The sequence below is a fragment of the Meles meles genome, chromosome 13, assembly GCF_922984935.1.
Source record: "Meles meles chromosome 13, mMelMel3.1 paternal haplotype, whole genome shotgun sequence".
Lineage (NCBI taxonomy): Eukaryota > Metazoa > Chordata > Mammalia > Carnivora > Mustelidae > Meles > Meles meles.
This window is the reverse complement of record NC_060078.1, coordinates 6052454-6077999: the sequence shown is the minus strand read 5'-3', so window position 1 is coordinate 6077999 and position 25546 is coordinate 6052454. Positions and strand designations below refer to the sequence as shown.

Genomic DNA, 25546 nt, shown 5'->3' with positions numbered 1-25546 from the left:
AAATTTTTTTTTTCATTAACTAGGCTTCAATATTTGTGGTTTTTTAAAATTTTATGCACAGTGAAATGTACATTAGGTCAGTTATTTTTTTTTAATGGTTTTATTTATTTAAGTAATCTCTACACCCACTGTGGGGCTCAAACTCATGGTCCCGACATCAAGAGTCACACGTTTTTCTGACTGAGCCAGCCAGCACCCCCTTGGTTAGTTTAAGCTGCTTAAAGCTGTGTAACCCAAACTCCTATCACCCTGTCCCACTTTTGAGAGGTGTCCACTCTTCCTTTTTTTTTTTTTTTTTTTGCTCTGTTACCGTAAACTGGTTTTGTCTGTTATGATATTTCATACATAAATAGAATCATTAAGTACTCCCCTCTATGAGCCTTCTTTCACTCAACATGTTTTTGTAACTCATGCATGTTCTTGTATTTATGATTTTTCCCTTTTCTTTTACTTTTTTTTTTTTTTTAAGTAAGCTTTATACCAAAGGTGGGGCTTGAACTCACAACCCTGAGATCAAGAGGGCATACTCTGCTGACTCTGCCAGCCAGGTTTCCTCTTTTTAATTGCTAAGCTGTATTCCAGCAACATGTTTATCCATTCTCCTGTTGCTGGGCATATAAAATGTTTCCAGGGTTCTTCTCCTTTATTCTGTTAGTGGGATGAATTAACATTTGTTGATTCTGAAATGTTAAATCAACCTCCTCTTCCTCTTGGTCATGATGTATTGTTCTTTTTTTTTTTTTTAAGATTTTATTTATTTATTTGCCAGAGAGAGAGCATAAGCAGCAGGAGCCCCAGGCGGAAGGAGAGAGAGAAGGAAGCCTGAGCAGGAAGCCTGATGTGGGGCTCAATCCTGGGACCTCAGGATCATGGTCTGAGCTGAAAGCTGATGCTTAATGGACTGAGCGACGCAGCCACCCCTCTTTTAGATAGATAGATAGATAGATAGATAGATAGATAGATACTGTGTTTCCTGAGGACAGCGAGTAGTTGGGTCTTCCTTTTGATCTAGTCTGAGAATCTCTTCTACCTTTTAAATGGAGTGCTTATCCATTTACATTTAATGCAGTTATCAAAGTGTTTTTGATTTTGCTCTTTGTTCTATGTTTTTCTGTTTCCCTGTTCCTCTTTCCTGCCTTCTTTGGGTTTGAGTATTTTTTAGAATTCCATTTCAGTTTCTCTGTTGTCCTTTCAGCTACAGCTCTTTGCACTCCTCTTTTTTATGTGTACTTGACAGAAAGATTACAGTGTATATCCTGTATTGTCATTTTTCTTCAAATTAATGTTGTACCCTTTCATGTAAAATAGAAGAAGAGTACAGTGTTATAACTTGTGCTTTAAACAGCTAAATATGGGCCGCCTGGGTGGCTCAGTGGGTTAAGCCTCTGCCTTCGGCTCGGGTCATGATCTCAGGGTTCTGGGATCGAGTCCCGCATCGGGCTCTCTGCTCCGCAGGGAGCCTGCTGCCCCCTCTCTCTGCCTGCCTCTCTGCCTACTTGTGATCTCTCTCTGTCAAATAAATAAATCTTTTAAAAATAAATAAATAAATAAATAAACAGCTAAGTATATATTAAAGTAATTTTGAGGATCATCTTTTATGTTTGCCCACATATTAAATTTCTGGTGCCCTTCATCCCTTCCTGAATATTCAGGTTTTCTGAATGTGCAAGTTTACTATTATGAATTTGATTAGTTTTCATTTTTCTGAAAATGTTTTTCTTTTGTCTTTATTCTGTCTCCCTCCCTCCCCTCCCCCCGTTTTCTTCTGGAATATTTTCTGGATATAGAAAGTCTGGGTTGGTCTACGGCCATACCACCCTGAATGCGCCTGATCTTCTCTGATCTCGAAAGCTAAGCAGGGTCGGGCCTGGTTAGTACTTGGATGGGAGAAAGTCTGGGTTGACTTCTTTTCTTTTCAGTATTTTAAAGATGTCATATTAATATTTTCTGACCTTCATTGTTTCTGGTGAGAAGCCAACTATCCTTCATATTGTTGTTCGTATGTATGGTATATGTAAGTGGTTTTTTCGTCTGTTTGTCCTGGCTGCCTTTAAGATTTTCTTTTTATATATGTTTTTTAATATTTTATTTATTTGACAGAGAGAAATCGCAACTAGGCAGAAAGCCAGGCAGAGAGAGAGGAGGAAGCAGGCTCTCTGCGGAGCAGAGAGCCTGATGCAGGGCTCGATCCCAGGACCCCAGGATCATGACCCGAGCCGAAGGCAGAGGCCTTAACCTGCTGAGTCACCCAGGCGCCCCAAGATTTTCTTCTTATATTTGTTTGTTTGTTTGTTCTAAAGATTTTATTTATTCACTTGACAGCGAAATACACAGGGAGAGAGGGAACACAAGCAGGGGGAGTGGGAGAGGGAGAAGCAGGCTTCCCACTGAGCAGGGAGCCCAGTGCGGGGCTCGATTTGAGGACCCTGGGATCATGACCTGAGCCGAAGGCAGAGGATTAACCCACTGAGCCACCCAGGCGCCCCTTTGTATTTGGTTTTAAGCAGTTTGGTTGTGTTGTACCTTGGGTGTGGTTTATTCTTTTTGTCTATGCTGCTCAGGGTTTGGCAACTTTCTTCTATCTGTAAATCTGTTTTTACCAAATTTGGGAAACTTTCAGCTATTATTTCTTCAAAAAATTTTCCTCAGCCCCATTTTCTCCACTCTTCCTGGGATTCCAATTACATGCATGTTAGACCTTTTGCCATTGTTCCACAGACCATGAGCCTGTGTCCATTTTTAAAAAATTCTTTCTGTTTTTCAGATTCGATAATTCCTTCCGTCTGTGTTCATGTTTACAGACTCTTCTGCATCTCACATCTGTTCGACCTCACCGATGAATGTATTTTAGGTGTTGTACTTCATAGTTCTTGCATGTCCCTTTAATTCTCTTTTGTAGTTTTATTTCTCTACAATTTCCTGAGCTCATTCATTTTGAACATACTTTCCTTACAGGTTTGACCTTAGGTATAATGACTTTTAAATCCTGTCTGTTTAGTTTAATATTTGAATCATGTTGTGGTCTGTCTTTATAGATTATTATCTTTTCTCTTGGGTATGGATTGGTTTGTCTTATATCAAGTAACTTTGGATTGTATCCTAGATATTGTCAATAATTCATTGCAGGATCTCTGGATCTATTATATTCCTTGAAGAGTATTGATTTTTGTTTTGTTTTGTTTTAGCAGGCAGTTAAATTGGCTAACAGAGACTATTTTTGAGAGGGTTAGAGAGCACACAAGCAAAGAGCAGCAGGCAGAGGGAGAGAAGGAAGCAGGCTCCCCGCTGAGCAGAGAGCCCTATGTGGGGCTCAATCCCAGGACCCTGGGATCATGACCGGAGCCAAAGGCAAATGCTTAACCTGCTGAGCCAATCAAGCATCCCTACTTTTGATCCATTTAATTGTCTTAGTATATGTAGTCTTTTTTTTTTTTTTTAAACATTCGTAATGTTTGAATTATCAGTGATGAGGCTTGGCCCACACAGTATTTTGATAATGTTGATTTATCTTTTAGTTGCCATATTGTTAGCCAAGAAGTTAATCTTTGTCCTTAAGGGAAGGCCTATTCTAAGGTGGATGCTAATGGGTTTGCAGGTACTCAAAATACAAAAGGTATTACCGCTATATGGCCAAGAACTGGTGTTAATGAAAGAAATATGCATAATCCCCTAAAACCCCCCAATCCTAAACTTCTGTGTGACCTTCATAGCTTATCAGAAGTTTCTCCTGTAATAAGGTGGCCTATAAGAATATGCATGAGAGAAGTAGGAAATGTTCTTGCCTAAAACAAACTGGGAAGGACTCAAAGAAAACAGTACAGGCATGCCTCCGAGATACTGTGGGTTCGCTTCCAGACCACCATGGGAAAGCAAATGTCACAGGAAAGCAAGTCAAACGAACTTTTTGCTTGGTGCCCCTGTAAGTTGTGTTCACACTTTACTATCGTCTACTACACGTGCCATAGTATTAATATTAATTCAAATGTCAAAAAAAACAAGGCACATACCTTAATTTAAAAAATACTTTATTGGGGGGCCCTGGGTGGCTCAGTTGGTTAAGCGACTGCCTTTGGTTCAGGTCATGATCCTAAAGTCCCAGGATCTAGTCCCACATTGGGCTCCCTGCTCAGCAGGGAGTCTGCTTTTCCAAACTCTGACCCTCCTCTGCATTATCTCTCTCTTTCTCACTCTTTCAAATAAATAAATAAATAATAAAATCTGAAAATAATAATACTTTATTGGGGCACTGGGTGGCTCAGTCGTTAAGCATCTGCCTTCGGCTCAGATCACGATCCCAGGGTCCTGGGATCGAACCCGCATCTGAGGAGGGAGCCTGCTTCTCTCTCTCCTCCCTACTCATCTGAGGAGGGAGCCTGCTTCTCTCTCTCCTCCCTGCTTGTGCTCTCTCTCGCTATCTCTGTCTCTCTCCCTCAAGTAAATAAATAAAATCTTTTTAAAAAATAAAAATACTTTATTGCTAAAAAATGCTAATCATCATCTGACCTTTAGCAAGTCGTGGTTTTTTTTTGCTGGTGGAGGGTTTACGTCAATGTCAGTGGGTGCCGACTGACCATGGTAGCAGCTGCTGAAGGCTGGGTGGCCAGGGCCATTTCTTAAAAATAAGACAGCAGTGAAGTTTGCCTCACTGGCTGACTCTTCCTTTCACAAATGATTTCTCTGTAGCACGTGATGCTGTTCGATAGCGTTCTCTCCGAAGTAGAACTTCCTTCAGAATTGGGGTCCACTTCTCAAACCCTGCAGCTGCTGTATCAGCTACGTTCATGCCGCATCCTGAGTCCTTTGTCATTCCAGCGGTTTCACGGCTTCTTCACCCAGAGTCGCTTCCATCCCAGGAAACCACTTTGGTTGCTCACCGATAAGAAGCCGCTCCTTTTCCCTGAAAGTTTCATCATGAGATCGTAGCCATTCGGCCATATCCTCAGCCTTCTAATTCTAGTTTTCTTGCTGTTTCCACCACATCTGCAGTGACTTGAGCGTGTCAGAGTTCTCCGTGAGGGTTGGAGTCACCTCCTTCCAGGGTCTGTTCATGTCGGCATCGTGCCTCTTCCCGGGACTCATGAATGTTGTCAACGGCACCTACGGTGGTGAATCCTTTCAGAGCACTTTTGGTTTACTTTGCCCAGATCCATCCGAGGAGCCTGGGGCAGTCTTACAAAATGTATTCCTTAAATAATGAGACTCGAAGGTCAAAATGACTCCTTGATCCATGGGCTGCGGAATGGATGCGGTGTTAGCGGGCGTGGAAGCAACACTCATCTCGTACGTCTCTGTCAGGGCTCCTGGGTGACCAGGTGCATTGTCACTGAGCAGTCATGTTTTGAAAGGAATCTTTTCTTTCTGACAGTGGGCTCAGCAGTGGGTTTAAAATATCCAGAAACCACGCGTAAACGGATGCGCTGTCACTGAGGGTTTGTAGTCGCATTCATAGGGCACAGGCAGAGTGGATTTGGCATAATTCTTAGGGGCCCTAGGGTTTGCAGAACGGCAGATGAGTGCGCACCCTCAAGTCACCAACCGCATTAGCCCCAGCGAGAGTCAGCCTGTCCTTTGAGGCTTCGAAGCCAGGCGTTGACTTCTCTCTAGTAGGAAAGCCGCAGGTACTGTCTCCTTCTGGCAGAAGGCTGCTTTGTCTACACTGGTAATCTGTCGGTCAGTATAGCCACCCTCCTGAATGATCTCCACTCCGTCTCCTGGAGAACTTGCTGCGGCTTCTCCGTCAGCACCTGCGGCCTCACGGGCACTTTGAGGTTATGGAGATGTTTTCTGTCCTTATGACTCTGCACCCCCCTCTGCCGGCTTCCAGCTCTTCTGTAGCTTCCTCGCCTCCCTCAGCCTTCATCGAATTGAAATCAGAGCCTTTCTCTGGATTAAGCTTTGACTTAAGGCGACAGTGTGGCTGGTTTGGCCTTCTGTCCAAATGACTAAGACTCTGTATCAGCAAGAAGGCTGTTCCGCTTCACATGTTCACTGGAGAGGCCCTTAGGGTTTCCCACAGGAACTTTTCCTTTGTGTTCGCAAAGAGGAATGAGAGGCCCAGCTTTCAGCCTGTCTCTGCTTTCAACTCACCTTCCTCACTAAGCTTTATCACACTAGCTTTGTGTGTATGTGTGTGTGTGTATTTATTAACTTGGCCTGTATTATAATTTATTTAACTCTTAAGTTTACATCCTTTAAGTTTTTTTGAAATTTAAATTCAATTAATTAAGATATAATGTATTATTTGTTTCAGGGATACAGGCCTGTTACTCATCCATCTTATATCTACCCAGTGCTCATTACAACATACACCTTTCCCAGTGTCCATCACCCTGTTACCCCAACCTCCCACCTCCTCCCCCTCCAGCAGACCTCAGTTTGTTTCCTAAGATTAAGAGTCTCTTATGGTTTGCTCCCTCTCTGCTTTCATCTTGTTTTATTTTTTTCCTCTCTTCCCCTATGAGCCTCTGCCTTGTTTCTCAAATTCCTCATGTCAGTGAGATCATATGATAATTATCTTTCTCTGATTGACTTATTTCACTTGGTATACTACCCTCTCGTTCCATCCACGTCATTGCAAATGGCAATATTTCATTTTTGATGGCTGCGTAATATTCCATTGTGTATATACCCCACATCTTCATTATCTGTTCATCTGTCAGTGGACATCTGGGCTCTTCCCACCATTTGGCTATTGTGGACCACACTAGCTTCTGATTTAGAGTGAGAGATAGGCACCTCTTCCTTTCACTTGAACACTTATTATAGAGGCATTAAGTGGCTGAATTTCAATATTGTTGTATCTCAGGGAATAGGGGAGGCCCGAGGAGAGGGAACGGGGTGAGGAAGTGCTGGTGAGTGGGTGTTATCAGGTGAGTTATCAGGGTGTTATCAGGTGAGTTTGCCATCTTATTTGGGAGCAGTTCGTGGCTCCCCTACAATTAAAGCAGGATCACAGATCACCAAAGCAAACACAATAATAACGGAAAATGTGAAATACCACAAGAATGAACAAAATGTGACACAGAGACACAAAGTGAGCAAATGCTATCAGAAGAATGGCATCTCTGGGCTCGTTCACTGTGGGGTTGCCACAGATTGTAAAAAACACTGTGCAAAGCGCCTTAGAGCCAAGTGCCGCTAACGAGGAGTACCTAGAGACACAGTGGGAATCAGCCTTGTTTTATGTTCCTTTTTTGTGTCCGTCCATTTTTTTCTTGTAAAGGTTCTTTCTGAATGGGGGCGGGGGAGCTCCTGCAGTACCTTTGTTTTGTGTAGAAAGATGTGATCTTTCAGTTTCTTCTTAACCCTTGGGGTTAAACCTAATAATTCGGCTTGACTTAACACCTCCTGCCTCCCCTAATGCTCCTCATTTCAAGGTGGGCTTTTTTTTTTAAGGTTATGTGGATTTTATATCATGTTTTAGAACTTTAGGACAGCTTTTGTTACCTTAAATATCTACATAATAACCGTGACTGCGCTGGAAAACATGATGGTGTCTCAGCATCAGGAGATGCATAATAACTTGGGGCCATTGAGGATTAAGCTTCCCAAGACAGAAGATGCTGGAAAACTTGCCGCATACAGAGTGTCTAACGCAAAGTCTTTCTTTTTGTCCCCCCCCACCCCCGTTTGCAGGAGGCCCTCTTCGTGGCCCGTTTCAGCCCCCCGAGCTGCGGCGTGCAGGTGAACAGGCTGTGGTACAAGCCCGTGGAGCAGTTCATCCTGCCTGAGGTACCAGGTGGGGGGGCGGGGCCGCGGGGCTGCGCGGCCACCACAGGCCTGGCGCTGTGCTCTCGAGGCTGCTGGTTGACACTTCGTTGTGCCGGCGCAGCCCTTCAGAGCGCTGGGTGAGGCCACCAGCTCTGTGCCCAGACGACCGAAGCGTAGCGCCTGGCACCGTCCCTTCCCTCGACTCCGAGATGCCTCAGCCGTCCCCACAGTGCCCCTTCGGACAGGCACTGCCCGGCTTGCTCAGTGGACCGAGAACCGTGTGATGGTTCTAATGACAAAGGATAGTCATAGGTACGGACTGATGGAACTTGAGACCCAGATACCGTTTGCATAACTCGGGCCATTTACTTATCTAAAGAGGGCCCGGGTGGTAGGTGCAGGTGGGATAATTGCAGAGACCGGCCACGTTTCCAAAATGAAAAAAACTTAACAAGGTTGTGGAACATGTCAGAAACCACAGCTGTCCTGTTCTAGGTCCCTCTAGGTCCATTCTTGAGTAGATGTCCTAGAGATCCCCTCCCCTACCTGCCAGGTTCCCGCATCGGCCTGCAGTTAAGCCGCAGGGTGGTTTCCGATCATGGAGTGGTGGGTGAGAGCGGATTACTCAGCCATGAGGCTCGGCCTCTCGAGGCCGGTTGAGTCTAGTTCGAGTACATTCTTCAGGCTTTGGAACCACATAGGGGTCAGTTTCCCAAGCATCTCTGGGAGTCACCATAGATCAGCTGTGGAGTTCGTCCTGCAACGTCAAAGCTGAGCTAAAACATGGAAGCCAGAGACCAGCTCTACTGACGGAACCAAGAAACATTTTCCTGCCATGGGTGTCCTGGGTTCTCTTTGCTTTACACGGCGCATCTCATCATGTGCTGTGGGTCTTTGGCGCTCAGTACAAGTAGTTGAAACTGTGTATGTCAGCTCCGTAATGCGAACGGGATCTCCTTCATTTCACCTGTACATGGACTTATGCTCAAAAACATTTATTGTTTTAAAGATCGTATTTATTTGAGAGAGAGAGCACAGGTGAACACATGAGCGGGGGAGGGGGCAGAGTATGTCCCAGCAAAAGTATTTTTACTTTTAATCAAGAGCAGTGGCTTAGCTACGTCATGTTTGGTAAGTGTTGGATCTCAGGTTTTGAAGGAAGCCATTCTTCGGTTTGTTTATTCATTTACTCAGAAAATATTTGAGAAATTAGTGTGTGCCAAGCACCGGGGCTCTGTGAGGACACAGTGAGAGATCCCTGCCCCGAGAGCAGCTGCCGTCCTGGAGGGACGAGAGGAGCTGGCCCCGAGCCGGTACCTAGCTGACCGTGTGCCAGGCACGGCAGGAGCCGTTGTCCCGGATTAACTAGTACGCAAGCCCCCTGAGGTTGTCCCGGATTAACTAGTGCACAAGCTCCCTGAGGTTGTCTGGGATTAACTAGTGCACAAGCTTCCTAAGGGGGGAAGCAAGTCCTCAGTGAGACTTTCTGCTCAGAACGAGCGTGGGCAGCGCCCCAGGCTTTCTAGGTGGCTAGAACCCTTCCCAGAGGGGCAGTCCTGCTGCTCCAAGGAACTGGGGACACTGGCGTTGTGTCAGGTGGTCCCGGAGCGGTCTGAAGGCTGGCATAGAGTGGATTTGCACAGAAAAGGCTTCGGGTTGGCATGAGTAGGAAAGAGAAAAATGACGTACCAGGGAGTAAGTACTTGAGGGCACATTTGGGAGCAGGTGTCCGAGCAGGCAGCCGTGGCGCAACATGAGCGAGTCCAAGCAGCCCCACGCTGCCGCTCGGTGTAGCCTGTGCAGGCCGTTCAGTCTCACCACGTCCATCCCTCATCCATAAGATGGGGCTACGCCAGCCGGTTGAGAAGCTCATTCCAGGGACTAAATGATTTTCAGACCTGCAGAATACCAGAACATGCCGCCGCGTGGTAAGCGTTCGGGAGATAAATGCGCACTGTCCCTGTTCGTGCTGCCACTCATCGGGACTTTGGGACCCGTTGTTCAAGAGCAGAGTCTCTCCCACTGGGGGCACTTAGCAATGTCCAGGGACTCGCTCAGGGTTACAGCTGGGTGTGCAGTGGTCCTGGCATCTAGAGGCCAACAGTGCTGCTGGACATCCTCCAACACACACTCAAGCCCCCACAACACAGAATTACCTGGCTCAAAAGATCCGGTGATGGCGACATTGAGAAACTTTCAGAGGAAGGAGTCACAGTGTGGGGCGAAGAGGAAGAACATCAGCTTTAATACCTCAGTCTAATCACAGTGTTACAGAGTCTGCCCCATCGTCTTGGTCAGTCTTCTAGATCGAATTACAGATTTTTTTTTAAAGATTTTATGTATTTATTTTAGAGAGCACAGGCAGGCAGAGTGGCAGCCAGAGGGAGAGGGAGAAGCAGGCTCCTCGCTGAGCAGGGACTCCCAATGCAGGGGCTCAGTCCCAGGACCCTGGGACCTGTCCCAGGACCTGAGCCAAAGGCAAATGCTTAAGCAACTGAACCACCCAGGTGCCCCTAGAGTTACAGATTTTGCATTCAGCTCGGGTCATGATCCCAGGGTCCTGGGATCTGGGATCGAGCCCCGCATCTGGCTCTCTGCTCAGCAGGAGGCCTGCTTCTCTTCCTCTCTCTCTCTCTGCCTGCCTCTCTGCCTACTTGTGATCTCTGTCTGTCAAATAAATAAATAAATAATAAAAATGTGCCATTATTTAACAGTGGCTGTACCCAGGGGTGAGGAAGTAGGATTATGGATGATTTTTGTTTTCTCCTTTTTGTGCATTTTCTGAATATTCTGTAATAAATACATACTAGCTTTATCAAAACAACTTTTTAAAAAATTCCTTTTACAGAAAAATTCTATTTTTGTTGAAACCGTGTTTAATTGTGCATAGATGCTCATTTTTGCTGCCTCAAGCCTAATTGGGTTTATTAGCACAGAAAAAATGATAGTGATGAATGGTTTGCCTGCGTATCATCAGCAAAGAATGACGAAGACAAACATCATTTATGCCATTTTCAAGAGAGCAGTAGACGATTTGCCCATCATCTTACTCCCTCTGCGCCTCATGGCCTCCTGGAGTAACGTGTCAGCAGTACAGCTTGTCAAGTAAGCAAAGCTCTTGTAATGTTTTCATCTTGTGACTCACCAAAGCATAAATCTCGGTGGGAGTCACAGATTTAAACGGAGACTGCTGTGCGCGTCTCTTAAAATATTTATTTCTCTAATTTTGTATTTTCCTTACTGGTGCAGTTGAAACCTGAAACTAATTTTGATAAAAAAGACTATTTTTGTTCCCCTGAGTCACTGGAGACATCGCTGTTAGCCGTGTGGGTACTTGCACAGTCACTGTTGGTGACAGTTGACATTCCTTAGATGTAGTCATTTCCCCAGTCCATAAAAAATTGTTAAGTAGTATAGATTTAAGCTACTCTGTTGTTTTGGATGAGAAGTTAGAAACATGGCACAAGGGAATTAACATGTGAATGGGCTTGCGGAGCGTTTACCTTACGGGTGAGATCATTTAAGAGATCTTTCTCCAGCCCACACCAGGCTGTTTCCTAGCTTCTATTTTGGTTTTACGGTCTTAGCAGGGAATTGCCACAAACAAGTTGTGCCTCTTCCGAAGAGATCCCCAGCTTTCTGATGACTTTGTATAGGAGAGTAGAAGGCAGGCCTGTGAGAGAGGCGAGAACCAGAGCTTCAGCTGTGCTGGGGAGCAGGAGCAGGTACAGGAAAGGGAGGGTAGATTCAGCTTCCCCCTTCCCCGGTCACTGCTGGCTTGTGGAAGTGCAGGGAAGACACCAGGATCGTGTTGGGGGCTGATGAGTTTTTCGGGCAGTTCCCCAGTTTAGTCCACAGTGTTGATGCTGTGTCATATCCCAGTCCCAAAGTTACTGTGGCCGGCGCCAGCAGGAGCCACCATGAAACAGCGGGGTAAATGCCACTGTCAGTGCAGCGGGCAGGACAGAGTGACTTGTTTTGTCTTCGTACTTCCTAGATTCATAGTTTCAAGGTGAAGCATTTTTATTTGGTCATGATAGCCTTTACTTTTGGGATGGATCATCTGAAACGGCAGGCCCGTTTCAGGCCAACTCCAGGGGACACTTTTTGTCCTTCACTTCATTGATTGCATTTTTCTCTTAGCTTATATGATCTGCCTTCTTTTGGTCCAGCCACATCTGGCCCAGTCCTTCTTTCCAGTGTACTTCATCATCTCCTCTCTCACTGTCCTCTTCTTTTTTTTTTTTTTTCATTTTATTTATTTTTTTTCAGCGTAACAGTATTCATTGTTTTTACACAACACCCAGTGCTCCATGCAAAACGTGCCCTCCCTATTACCCACCACCTGTTCCCCCAACCTCCCACCCCTGACCCTTCAAAACCCTCAGGTTGTTTTTCAGAGTCCATAGTCTCTTATGGTTCGCCTCCCCTCCCCAATGTCCATAGCCCTCTCTCCCTCTCCCAATCCCACCTCCCACCAGTAACCCCCAGTTTGTTTTGTGAGATTAAGAGTCATTTATGGTTTGTCTCCCTCCCAGTCCCATCTTGTTTCATTTATTCTTCTCCTATCCCCCTAACCCCCCATGTTCTTTTTTTTTTTTTTTTAAGATTTTATTTATTTATTTGACAGAGATCACAAGTAGGCAGAGAGGCAGGCAGAGAGAGAGGAGGAAGCAGGCTCCCTGCTGAGCAGAGAGCCCGGTGTGGGGCTCGATCCCAGGACCCTGAGATCATGACCTGAGCCGAAGGCAGAGGCTTTAACCCACTGAGCCACCCAGGCGCCCCTCACTGTCCTCTTTTCTTCAGAGATTTTATTTTTAAGTGATCTCTACACCCGGCATGGGGCTCAAACTCACAACCCTGGGATCAAGAGTCATATGCTCCACTGACTGAGCCAGCCAGGTGCCCCTCTCGATTTCCTCTTAATCATCAGGATTTGATACCCATGTTTCTGATTGTTTTACTCATTCTTCCTCAGCAATTGTGTCCATTACCGCCTGTTTGGTCATGGCTCTTGAATCCAACTATGGCTCACATTTCTCTAATGTGAATTAGAGAAATTCTAATTCCTTCTCCACACGGGTGTCCCAGGGGCTTTCTGATGCTAAGATCATCTCTGTCCCGTCCGTCCTCATCTCCCCTGTATTTCAGTCTTGGGTAGCGATATCTCCTTTTTCTCAGGCGCCCAAACCAGAATCATGGGATTTACCCTCAACTCTTACATCCAGGCACTCAATAAATCCTATCAGTTCTTTCTCCTGGATGTATTTGGTTCCCGCTCTCCCAAACTTTATCACTATTCAAGCAGCAACCTCTTTGACCTCGGCCGTGGACACTTCTTATGACACATGTTCCCAGAGGCAAGGGAAACAGAAGCAGAAATGAACTGTTGGGACTTCATCAAGATGAAAAGCTTCTGCACAATGAAGGAAACAGTCAGGAGAACTAAAAGGCAGTCCACGGAATAGGAGAAGATATTTGCAGATGACGTGTCTGATAAAGGGTTGGTATCCAAAACCAAATAATCCTGTTAAGTGGACCATGATGGAGTGCCTGGGTGGTTAAATGTTGGTTAAACGTCTGCCTTCTGCTCGGGTCATGGTCCTGGCATCGGGTCGCATGTCAGGCTCCCTGCTCAGTGGGGAGTCTGCTTCCCCTCTGCCCCTTCCCCTGCTCGTGCTCTCTTTCTCTGAAGTAAATAAAATTTTGAAAAGAAATGGGCAGAAGACATGAATAGACACTTTCCCAAAGAAGACATCTGATGGCTAACATACAGATGAAAAGATGCTCCACATCACTCACCAGCAGGAAAAACACAAATCAGAACCACGATGAGGGGCGCCTGGGTGGGTCAGTCGGATAAATGACCAGCTCTTGATTTCGGCTTAGGTCGTGATCTCAGAGTCCTGGAATCGAGCCCCACGTTGGGCTCCACACTCAGTGGGGAGTCTGCCTCTCTCCATCTCCCTTTGCCCCTTCCCCTGCTTGTACATGCTCACATGCATGCTCTTAGATAAATAAATCTTTTTTAAAAATGAGATACTGGGGCGCCTGGGTGGCTCAGTGGGTTAAAGCCTCTGCCTTCGGCTCAGGTCATGATCCCAGGGTCCTAGGATCGAGTCCCACATCGGGCTCTCTGCTCAGCGGGGAGCCTGCTTCCTCCTCTCTCTCTCTCTCTGCCTGCCTCTCTGCCTGCTTGTGATCTCTGTCAAATAAATAAATAAAATCTTAAAAAAAATGAGATACTACCTTATACCTGTCAGAACGGCTAAAATTAACAACACAAGAAAATAGGTGTTGGTGAGGATGCAGAGAAAGGGGGACCCTCCCACACTGTTGGTGGGAACGCAGACTGGTGCAGCCACTCTGGAAAACCGTGTGGAGGCTCCTCAAAAAGTTGAAAATAAAGCTACTCTACAACCCAGCAATCACACTACTGGGTCTTTACCCAAAAGATAAAAAAATACAGATTCGAAGGGGCACCTGTATCCCAATATTTATAGCAGCATTATATCACACACACAGGAATATTGTTCAACCATCCAAAAGAACAAAATGTTACCATTTGCAGTGATGTGTATGGAGCTAGAGATTGTAATGCCAAGTGAAATAAGTCAAAGAACGACAAATGCCATATGATTTCACTCATACGTGAAATTTAAGAAACAAAACAGATGAACCTATAGTGGAGGAGGAGGGAAACAAACCACAGGAGACTCATAACAATAGAGGAAAACTGAGGGTGTATGGGTGGGGGCTGGGCTAGGTGGTGATGGGGATTGAGAGGGGCACTAGTTGTGACGGGCACTGGGTGTTGTATGTAAGGGATGGATCACTGAATTCTGAAACCGATATTGCATTGTATGTTAACTAAGATTTAAATAAATTTTCTTTAAGTTTTATTACTGTTAAAGTTTTAGAGGAATGTATACAAGGGCAGGAGGCTGTTTTGCCAGAAGAAAGACACATGATTAACCCAGAGCAGCCTCACGTTACCAGGGGTCTTGGACTTAGCTTTCAGGTCCTAGCACTGACCTTCTAGTTAGTTTGCATAGAGATGACTAGACTCTCACTGAATGAAACTGAATAAATTCACGGAAGACCGGTTTGTAAACCAGAGTATCTGTTCATTCATCTTTAATAGGTATTAGCTTATTAGATTTGAAAGGCATGACCCCTGTCTGGAAACCTCCTTACTGGGATGTCAGACACCAAAAACCCAACTCAGAGCAGTGCTGGGTTTGATCATTGACTTTGCTTACAGGAGTGGGATGTGTTTGTTTCCGAGAGCTGGCTCGTTCGGGCGCGGTGTGACTGGAATGGTCGGTGTCTTCCCATTCCTGCGTCTCCCTCCCACTAGACGTTGCTTCGTCACCCAGATTCCCCTCTCAGATTTTTCTCTCAACCCAGCTTTTGTATAGGAATATACTTGATCTGTTGTTTTGAGGTAGTGAATTTACTAATTAAGCTTCAATCTCAGAGCCTTCTCAGTTATCAGAAACATTGTTCCCTTTAACGTATGCATTTAATTAGTTCAACTCAGAAGGCAGTCTTTTTTTTCCTTTTTTTATTGAGATATAATAGACATATAGCATACTCATTTCAGGTGTACAACATAATGATTGGATATTGCAGTATGATCACCCTGAGTCTAGTTAATATCCATCTCCATGGTTACATTTCTTATGATGAGAATTTTTTTTTAAAGATTTTATTTATTTATTTGACAGAGACCACAGCTTTCAGATATACAGTACAACATTATTAACTGCTCACCATGCTGTATATTATTTGCCCAGGACTTGTTATTTTACAGCTGGAAATCTGTACCTTTTCACCCCCTTCACCCATTTCACGCAGCCCCTCAGCACCCCCTTCTGGCAACCACCCATCTGATACTCGGTATCTAAGATTTCAGTGTTTCTTTTTTGGTTTTTAAAAAAACATGTTGGATTCCACATATAAGTGAAGTCATACGGTGTTTGTCTTTCTCTGATTGATTTCATTTAGCATAATGGTCTCAAGGTCCATCCATGTTGGAAATGGCAAGGTTTCCTTCCTTTTGTGGCTGTATGATATTCCTTTGTGTGTGTGTGTGTGTGTGTGTGTACGCGCACGCACGCGTGTGCGTGTATATCTTTATCCATCCATCCACCTGTGGTCATTCGGGTTGTGTCCACATCATGGCTTTTGTAAACATCCTGCAGTGAACACGGGGGCACAGGTGTCTTTTCAAGTGGGTGTTTTCATTTCCTTTGGATAAATACCCAGAAATGGAATTGCTGGGTCATATGGTAGTTCTAGTTTTCAGTTTTGGGGGACCCTCCATACTGTTTCCGTAGTGTCTACAATGGTTTACATTCCCACCAGCAGCGGACGAGGGTTCCCTTTTCTCCACGTCTTATTTCTTGTCTTTCTGATTGTAGTCACCATTCTAACAGGCGTGAGGTGGTCTCTCATTGTGGTTTTGATTTGCATTTCCCCGATGATGAAAGCATCTTTTCATGTACCTGTTGGCCATCTGTGCCTTGTGTTGTCTTTGGAAACATTCTGTGCAGATCCTCTGTGCATCTTTTTTTTTTTTTTTTAAAGATTTTATTTATTTATTTGACAGACAGAGATCATAGAGAAGCAGGCAGAGAGAGAGGAGGAAGCAGGCTCCCTGCCGAGCAGAGAGCCCGATGCGGGGCTTGATCCCAGGACCCCGGGATCATGACCTGAGCCAAAGGCAGAGGCTTTAACCCACTGAGCCACCCAGGCGCCCCCTCTGCGCATCTTTTAATTGGATAGTTTGGTTTTTGCTGTTGAGTTGTGGGAATTCTTTATATGTCTGGGTAGTAATTCCTCGTCAGGTATATCATTTGCAACTATTTTCTCCCATTCATAGGTTGCCTTTTCATTTTGCTGATGGTTTCCTGTGCTGTGCAGCAGCTTTTTGGTTCGATTTTTGCTTTTGTTGCTTTTGCTTTTGGTGTCAAATCCAAAAAAATCATTGCCAAGACCGGTGTCAGGGAACTTACCACCTAGGTTTTATTCTAGGAGTCTTACGATGTGAGGTCTTCTGTTCAGGTCTTAAATGCATTGTGAGGTAATTTTTTGTGTATGGCAAAGCATAGTGGTCCAGGTTCTTTCCTTGCACTTGGCTGTCTGGTTTTCCCAACACCATTTGTTGCAGTGGCTGCCTTTCCCATGTATATTCTTGCCTCCTCAGTGGTAAGTGAATTGACCATTTATGCATGGGCTTGGTGCTGGGCTCGCCCTCCTGTTCCACTGATCTGTGTTCCAGTTTTTATGCCAAGAGCGTACTGTTTTGTTCTCAGTAGCTTTGTAATACAGTTTGAAATCAGGAAGCAGGATGCCTCCAGGTTTGTTGTTCTTTGGGTTGCTTTTACTGTTTGAGGTCTTCTGTGGTTCCGTGCAGATTTTAGTAGTACTTGCTGTATTTCTGTGAAAACCCCAGGGGAATTTGGTAGAGATTACCTTGAATCTCTAGATTGCTTTGAGTAGTATGTACATATTAATAATATTAATACTTCCAGTCTGCGAGCTTGAGGATCTTTCCATTTATCTGTGTCTCCTTCAGCTTCTCAGAAGGCAGTCTGAATTTAGTGCTGACTCCTCACCTGGACCTCCATAATAGTCCAGTTACCAGTCTCCTTTCCGGCCTGCCTGATGCTATTCTGCTGCTGGAGTGACCATGTAAAATGGGGGCTAGGATTGCGTCACTTCTGTGCTCGCAAACAAATGCTCCCCCAGGTTGGGGATGAAGGACAGACTCTCTGTTCCCGCAGGCAGCACTGACAGAGCCCGCCTTCCACATCTCCTTTTCTCAGCCTGGGGCTTTGGCGGCACTAAACTCTCCACACTTTCCTGGGCTTGCAGTGCGCCCACGCCTGCCTTTTGAGGAGTGCTCATCCGCCTCTCCCTTTCCTGACTCAGATGCCCGCCAGTCTCTGCCCCAGGCTCTGTCATCTGGAGTCCTGGTGAGCCTCAGGCAGAGTGACTTTCCTCTGTCCCTGACCCCAGCAGGGCATATTATGAGGATCTGAAGATAGGAGCTGTTTCACTCCTGTAAATGTTCCAGTAGCCCGTAGACTGCTGCGTCATAGACACTCAGGAGTTTAAATAACGAACGCCTCGTGTCTGGAAGAAGATTGACCCCAAATTTATCCTTGTATATATATGTTTAAAATTTTTTTTTTTATTGTAACAGTGTGATAATATAGGAAAGGAATAGAGATGCACTGTTGAAAACTTGACTACATATAGAAAGGTTAGAGGAATATGACGTCATCCACATGTTTCCCAGCAGACTTGCTGTATTTCTCCCTAGGCTTGTTTTTTTTCCCTCTATGCATGGGTCTGTAAGGATGCTGTTCTTAGGGACTTGAGGTTCAACTGGAGTGTTAAGGCTTTCCAGGGAGAGTAGAGAAATAATCTATGCCCATTTACAAGATAAGACAACGGGATCTTTTAAAGGGGCCCTTCACTTTCTGCTTTCCTTCTAGTGGACTTAAAGCTCCGTTTCGCTGAGCAGAGACCCCGCACGCCGCACGCGTGTCATCATTAAGCCCCGGCCCAGCCCCGTGAGGTGGGCATCGCTTGCTCTGTGCTCGAGGTCAGGCAGTGAGCACCCACAGTGTGTCCATGAGGCCTGCTCTCTGGAACCCTGAGGCTCCTCAAAGCACATCAGGAGTCTCCCCAGCAGTGCAGACTATAAAGTGACAGACTGCCCGAGGAATCCCAACTCCTAGCGTTTCCGTTTCATAGAGGAGTTACAATGCTTTACAAAAAGCTTTCCAACCACTGGCCTTGCTTGAAAGGCCTAACCTTTCAAACCACTGGCCTCACTTATTAGAAAGTTCAGTTTTATATAGTGCCCTTCCTAATGCTGACTAACTGAGACTTTACAGTGCTTTCTCTCTTAATTTTAATACGTGAAAAAAAAACTAAAAGATAATTAAAGCTGTATCTTTTGTCTGGTGTTCTTGACCAAAAATCATTCCAATTAATTTTGAGTTTAACATTGTTTATTAAGTAAATATTTTTCAAGTGCCTGTTATGCATGTCAGGCCATTCTAAGTGCCAGGAATATGGCGGTCGATAAGACATACGAGATCCCTGCTCTCATGATGCTTGTGTTCTTGTGGGAAATGTTAGTTTGACAATAGTGAAATAAGCAGGAAGTATCAGACTGATAAGTGGAGTGTTAGGAAAAGAAGACAGGCTGATGTGGTAGAGAAAAATTGAATGCCAGCTGCCTTCCGTTGGATCTCTGGAGCAAGCCAGAGGAGCTGACCATGGGGACGGCCTGAGCAGTACAAAGGAGCAACTGAACCCTCCTGGAAAAGTTAGAAGACACTAGAATTTAAATGTGTCAAACCTTGGGGCAGAGAGTGTAACTTTCTAAGCCAGAATTTAATAATTATCACAAACAGAAAGCTTGACAGATTTGACAAGATAAAACTTTTTAAGTTTTTTTTCAAGTAAAAAGAAAGTGGCAAACAGTTCTGAAAAAAATATTTTAGCATGTATTATAGAAACAGAAGTATTTATTACAAGATAACAGATTAATAAGAAAAATAGAAAACTCAGTAGCTAAATGGCAAAGAGTCATGGATCAGTAACTCCCAGTAGAGACTGTATAATTTATAAACATTAGAAATCAAAAGAAACACAGTTAATGAGGAATCATCTTTTAATCTACTAAATTGATGTAAATGTCTTTGCTTTCATTAATATCCTATACTTGGAAGAATACAGTGCAGGTAGTATTTTTGTAAATTGGGAAATTAGATAATTTCCTTTTTGAAAAAAGTTTGATGTTGTGCCCCAAAATCTGTATAAAATATCTCTATTTCTTTCTTGTCCCCATAATTTCAACTCTGAAAATGTATTTTGAAACAAAGTAAACATTGACTTCAAAACATGCTTCACTAGATAGTTGGTAGAGCCCAAATCTGCCATGGGGACACGTCTGCGTGACTCGGGATCGCGCGCTCAATGCACGTCAGTTGGGTGTGCGCGGCAAAGAACGGTTGTGCGAGCTGTAACAACAGGAGACTCTTTGGTGTGGGGGACATGCAAACGCAGCAAAATTGTCTCTGCACTCTTTGTACTGGTATCAGATATGCATGAAAAAAATGACTCGAGCGTATACACCAATATGTTAATGGTGCTGTGTGTTAGAGTAGGGGGATAAAATTGTAACCAATAGGTTTTAGGGAAAAAATTAATTTTCCTTAAAAACATACTTAAAACCTAAATGACAGCAATAAAGAAATCGACTCACTTTATCTTTCCACAAAAAGAGCTTTGAAGGCACCATCGTGTGGGAAAGCCAAGATCTCCAAGGCCTCGTGTCAAGAAATCTCCACAAAGTGACTGTAAATGACGGCGGCGGCGTTCTCCGAGTCATTACAGTAAGTCATCCTTTCTTCCTAAGGCTGTTCGGCATAATCTAGACTTTAGCATTTTTTAATACAGAAAGAGTGTTTTTAACTTTACAATTTACATCAACCCAGGGAATGCGGAACAGTGAATCCTGGGTACTTTCGCGCGCGTACAGCAGAAAATGCTGAGTCACCATACAGTACAGACGAACAATTCTTATGTTCTCGGATTTTCTCACTCCAGCATTAGTAAATGCACAGTTTTGCCTTAAGATTGGTGAATTTTAAAAATATATTTTATTTCTCAATGATTTTTTTTATACCTTTTTTTTTTTTTAAGGTTTTGTTTATTTGACAGAGAGAAATCACAAGTAGGCAGAGAGGCAGGCAGAGAGAGAGGGGGAAGCAGGCTCCCTGCTGAGCAGAGAGCCCAGTGCGGGCTCGATCCCAGGACCCTGCGATCATGACCTGAGCCGAAGGCAGAGGCTTAACCCACTGAGCCACCCAGATGCCCATTTCTCAATAACTTCTAAGCAGTAGACAGCAGTACTGGCAAATACAGCAGAGCTTTTGGTGTCGTTTGTATTGCTGGGATATCTGCCTCATATTTTTCATGTATCCAGATTTGCTTCAGATTTAAAACAGTTTGATAGGTAAATATCTCCAAGTAAGTGTGGGACGATAAGGTGTAGGCAGACTTCACACGATGAGCTTTAAATATACAAGTGGGGTGTGTGGTGGTGTTGCAAACACAGTCTCACTCTCTTCGATGCTCTGGTGTAATGATTAGGAGAGTACTCACCATCTCAGTTCACGGGCTTAGTCTATTTTCATTAACTGTTAATATTCACATGAATTAGTTCCCAAATTTGAAATGAACGTGAGGTGGTATGTTGTTACTCATTTAGAAAACCACTCCTGGCCCACAGTGGAACTTATACTCCAGTGAGGAAGAAAGTCATTAGATCACAGATTCATATATAATTACAAGCTTAGCCTTGTGGGTCATTTTTAGGATCTCATCCTTTGTTACCAGCAGTCCTTTATTTATCATAGAACATCTTACGAAATTTAATTATAGTTTTATTCTTTTCTTTCCTTATTTCCAAGGCAAGTGCCTTTAGTATGTCGCCTCCTTTTCTATTTATGAAACTTTTAAAAATATCCAAAATATGCTGAAATTCTGTAGTTACTAAGTTTGCACAAAAGGAAACCAGATGACTTCTGAGTTGAGACTAGGTTCAAACGGAAAGACTCAAATGATCCACTTTGGGGGTAAATATAGTTGTAGAGGGCAAGACTGCTTACACACTCTGCTAACCTTAAAAAATAGTCCAGTCATTTGGTAGCCCCTTCCAGGAAACCCCCACGTACAAATACAGGTTTCCACCATAAATGAGTGAAGCTGAAAGTTACCCCAAGTCTTGCTCCCTTGCCAGCAAGTGAGAATGTCAGAAGCTGTTAAAAGTCCAGCTGTGACCTTTTAGATGGAAGCTAATGAAAAGTACCATCAAGTTCTAAACAAGCCGAAACAATGTAGAATACACAATGAAAAAACAGTGTGCCACCTTTCCTGGCTCTGCAAAGTTGGGAACGTTAGCTCCACCTTCGGTAGCTTCCTCCGCATGAAGCGATAAGCTCCCACGGTCCCATCTCCAGATGGGGTCTCTCTACAGCCCTAAAACACTGCTCTGCGCAGTACAGCTCTGCTGAGGGGACAGGCCAGGCTGCAGCCATGCTGGTAGGGGAGAGTGTGGGAGCAGTGCCATACATACATACATACATACATACATACATACACACACACACACACACCACCCCCCCCCACCTGTGCCGTCTGGCCCAGCCCCACTCTGCCGGGGATGCCACGCGGGCGTGCAGCACGCAGAGGGGAAACACCACACTGGGAAACTTGTAAATCTCTAATCATAAAATCTCCTCCAGTCCTGGGAGGCCGAGAGGCTGTGGCCGGCCTGGGCAGCTGTGAGAGCATCAATGAGCAGCAGGGCTCCGTCTGCACAGTTCATTCAAGGGGCTTTCTCTGCCGGTAGAACAAACTTGAAAAAATCTGCCTAGATGTATTTAAATTCATGGCAGTTTTCAGTCTCAAAGACATCAAAGGTGGTCATTTTTTTTTTTAAGTGGCAGGTTTGGGATGTAAAATAAAATTGGGGTTTGTACTACTATGGTAGCAATTTCAAGACTGTGATTCTATGTCGGTTGGAATTTTGAGCCCTATGGACTGCCCTGTGCACCTGATCTTTAATATTATAATCAAGGTAACAATCAGATAACAGACATAGAACACTGAAATCAACCTGATTGCGTAGGGCTTAAATGGATTTATCTGCTGTGGAGTCACATTATAAATTTTGCCACATCGGTTTGAAACAGAAGAAGTGTATTTGCAGTAATGAAGCATTGAGCACTTCCCTTGTTTTCAGGCTGGGGAGGGCGCCTTGCCCCACGAGGTCATGGAAGGCGTGGAGGGAGTGGCCGGCGGTTTTATTTACACCATTCAGGGTAAGTTGGCGGCTTGGAAGGTGAGGAGCGTGCTGAGTCTCATGTACCTAATCTTACTCCAAAAGGGGATTTTTTTTGGTAATTAAAAAAAAAGCTTTATTGATATATAATTCACAAACACTTTACCCTTTTAAAGTGGTTAAGTCACTGGTTTGCGGTGTGAGAGTTCTGCAAGCATCACCGCTAATTTCAGACCATTTCCATTGCTCCAGAAAGAAACCCTGTGCCCATCAGCGGACGTGCCTCATTCTCCCCTTCCGCAACACCTACCAGACATTAACTTCCACACTGTACTTTCTGACCTTAAATGTAAGGATTTACTTTTGGGCTCCCATTTCTGTTCTGTGTGTGCACTCTGGGTCTGTCCTTCTACCCGTACTGCTCTGTCTTGCATATGTGGCTTTGTAGCAGGATTTGACATCGGGAAGTGTGAATCCTCCAACTTTGTTCTCTTTCGAGATTGTTTTGGCTATTCTGGGTCCTGCATTTCCAAACGAATTTTAGGATCAGCTTGTCAATTTCTGCAAGCAAGCCAGCTAGAATTTGAAAGGGCTGGCGTTGAACATGTAGATCTTTTCAGGGAATGTTGCCTGTCTAACATTAAGTCCCTGATCCGTGAACATGCATATCCTTCCCTTTACTTACGTCTTAAACTAAATTCTTTTAGTAATGTTTTATGGTTTTCGGAGTACAAGTCGTACATTTCTTTTGCTAAGTTTATTCTTATATATTCTTTTTGGCACTATTATAAGTGGAATTGCTTTTTACATTTCTAGATTCTCATCGCTCATGTATAGAAATAAAATTGATTCTTATATATCAATCTTGTATGCTGCAATTTTGCTGAATTCGTTTATTAAGTTACTAGTTGGGTGCCTTAGGATTTTCCACGTACAGTATCATGTCATCTGCTAATGGAGATAGTTGTACCCCCCCCCCGCCAAATCGAGATGCCTTTTATTGCTTTTTCTTGTCTAAATGTCATGGCTAGAACGTCTAATACAGTGTTGAGTAGAAGTGGTAGAGCAGACAGCCTTGTCTTCTTCCTGCTCCTAGAGGGAAACTATCCAGTCTTTCACCATAAGCGTGATGTTGAAAAATCTAAGACCTTGGACTTTGTTGGCCCTAGGGTGGCTGTGTCTGGTTTATCCTGTAGCCAGGTGGGGACTTCTGCAGAACCGCTACAGAGGCCATATAGCTATAGTGGGTTTTGTGCTACTGTCAGAAGGGAAGGGAAGAAGGGAAGAACCTTCTTTTCCCTGCCTCAACAAGCGTGGTGCATTCCGATGCCTGCGTCTGTCCCTCTGTTGGAGGTTGCCCAGCGGACTCAGCTTCCTGTCCTGCTTCATGTGTGCACTTTCTTCTCATAATGTGAATATTTAAACATAGACTCTCTTTCAGAGTACAGTTTGTTAAATGCTTCTCCTAATCTATCACATTTCAAGGATGGGTTTGTTAGAAAGATTCCTTTAAAACTTGGGGTGAGGAACATTAGCCTAGAACTCAAGAGGGATTTTGTTAGGATGGGAGTGGCTGTGTTTGTCTTCTTGAATGATACTTATTTAAATATCTGTCTATGAATTCCTGAGAATTCTGTGTCCATGATGTTTAAGAAAGAAAAACTACCACGGATGCAGTTCCTGTTGGCCACCTGTCCTGAGCATCACCCAGGGAACAAAGGTGTCCATTGGAATTTCTGTCTTTTTTTTTTTTTTTTTTAAAGATTTATTTATTTGACAGAGATTACAAGTAGGCAGAGAGCGAGAGAGGAGGAAGCAGGCTCCCAGCCAAGCAGAGAGCCCGATGCGGGGCTTGATCCCAGGACCCTGGGATCATGACCTGAGCTGAAGGCAGAGGCTTTAACCCGCTGAGCCACCCAGGCGCCCCGGAATTTCTGTCTTGACATCTCAGAGCTCCACAGAGCATGGATTCCGATAAAAGAATTAGGACCCAGCTTCCCTGAAGCCTCTCCGTGACCAGGGAAAGCAGAGCAGATCCTGAGAGGAGACTCTCCGGGAGCCCTTGACAGCACAGTATTGAGGGCACACCCCCCGTTTGAGCCACTGCCTGTTCTTTGGGGATGCAAATGGATTGTGGTTTATAAAATTTTTTCAAAAGCATCTTAATTTATAGTGTTTCCTCACAGAAGTCGTTGTATTGTTACATCACCCCGAAGAGTAGGCTAGAACAGGCACATGGGTTTTGCCCATAAACTTGCCATTAAAAATAGATTTAAAATTTAGAGATCCTTAACTCCAGTCCAGAGAGTTTTCATGAAACTGAAAGGCCACTCTGCCAAGGAAGGTGTCCACTTAGCTCCCCAAGCGGCTGTTAATACCCCAGCCCTGGGGAAAACTCAGATCCGGAGCTCAGGCAGCTTCCCAAGGCAGCGAAGCCGTGGGGCTGGGGCAGGTGTAACGCACTGTCTGACTGGAATATCCAGCACCTTCCCTTCTCTGACCAGTTCATTCCTGAATATACCGCCAGGAGGTTTTAAAAACTAGTTTAAGGGGCCCTTGAGACTTCTGTCACTAAACTGTTCTAGAAGGGGCTGCTCCTGTACCCTGGACAAAAGCTTGTCATAATTTTTCTGTCATGGAGGCTAAAGGAATAAGGTCTGGGTGAGGGACGATTTCTTTCAAATAAGAGTGAGATAACTCAAGTTGTGGGCTGAAAAAATGAAAACAAGTAGACTGTCTTCTCATGTACTGGATATGTCTGAAAAATATCAGTATACATTTTTTAAAATCAGGATCTAAGTGCCATTCAGAACCATCAGGTTATACACCGGTTATTAAATTCTGTCGGGCATTGGCATCCCTGTCCAGGCCCTACCTCAAGCTACAAAGGTAAAATCTTCGAGACCGGAGCGCAGACGTCTGTATCTTAGCAGGCTCACTGGACAGACGTGATCTAGCAAA

General features: G+C 44.5%; 1 protein-coding gene across 1 annotated transcript in view; it reads left to right on the top strand.

Annotated features, from left to right (window-relative positions):
- Positions 1-25546, top strand: part of B3GALNT2 (beta-1,3-N-acetylgalactosaminyltransferase 2) — a 59648-nt gene that overhangs the window by 24544 nt on the left and 9558 nt on the right. Inside the window, exons 5-7 of the mRNA XM_046027874.1 lie at positions 7636-7731; positions 20022-20132; positions 22547-22625. Coding sequence (XP_045883830.1) covers positions 7636-7731; positions 20022-20132; positions 22547-22625 — 286 coding nt within the window. The remainder of the gene's footprint in view (positions 1-7635; positions 7732-20021; positions 20133-22546; positions 22626-25546) is intronic.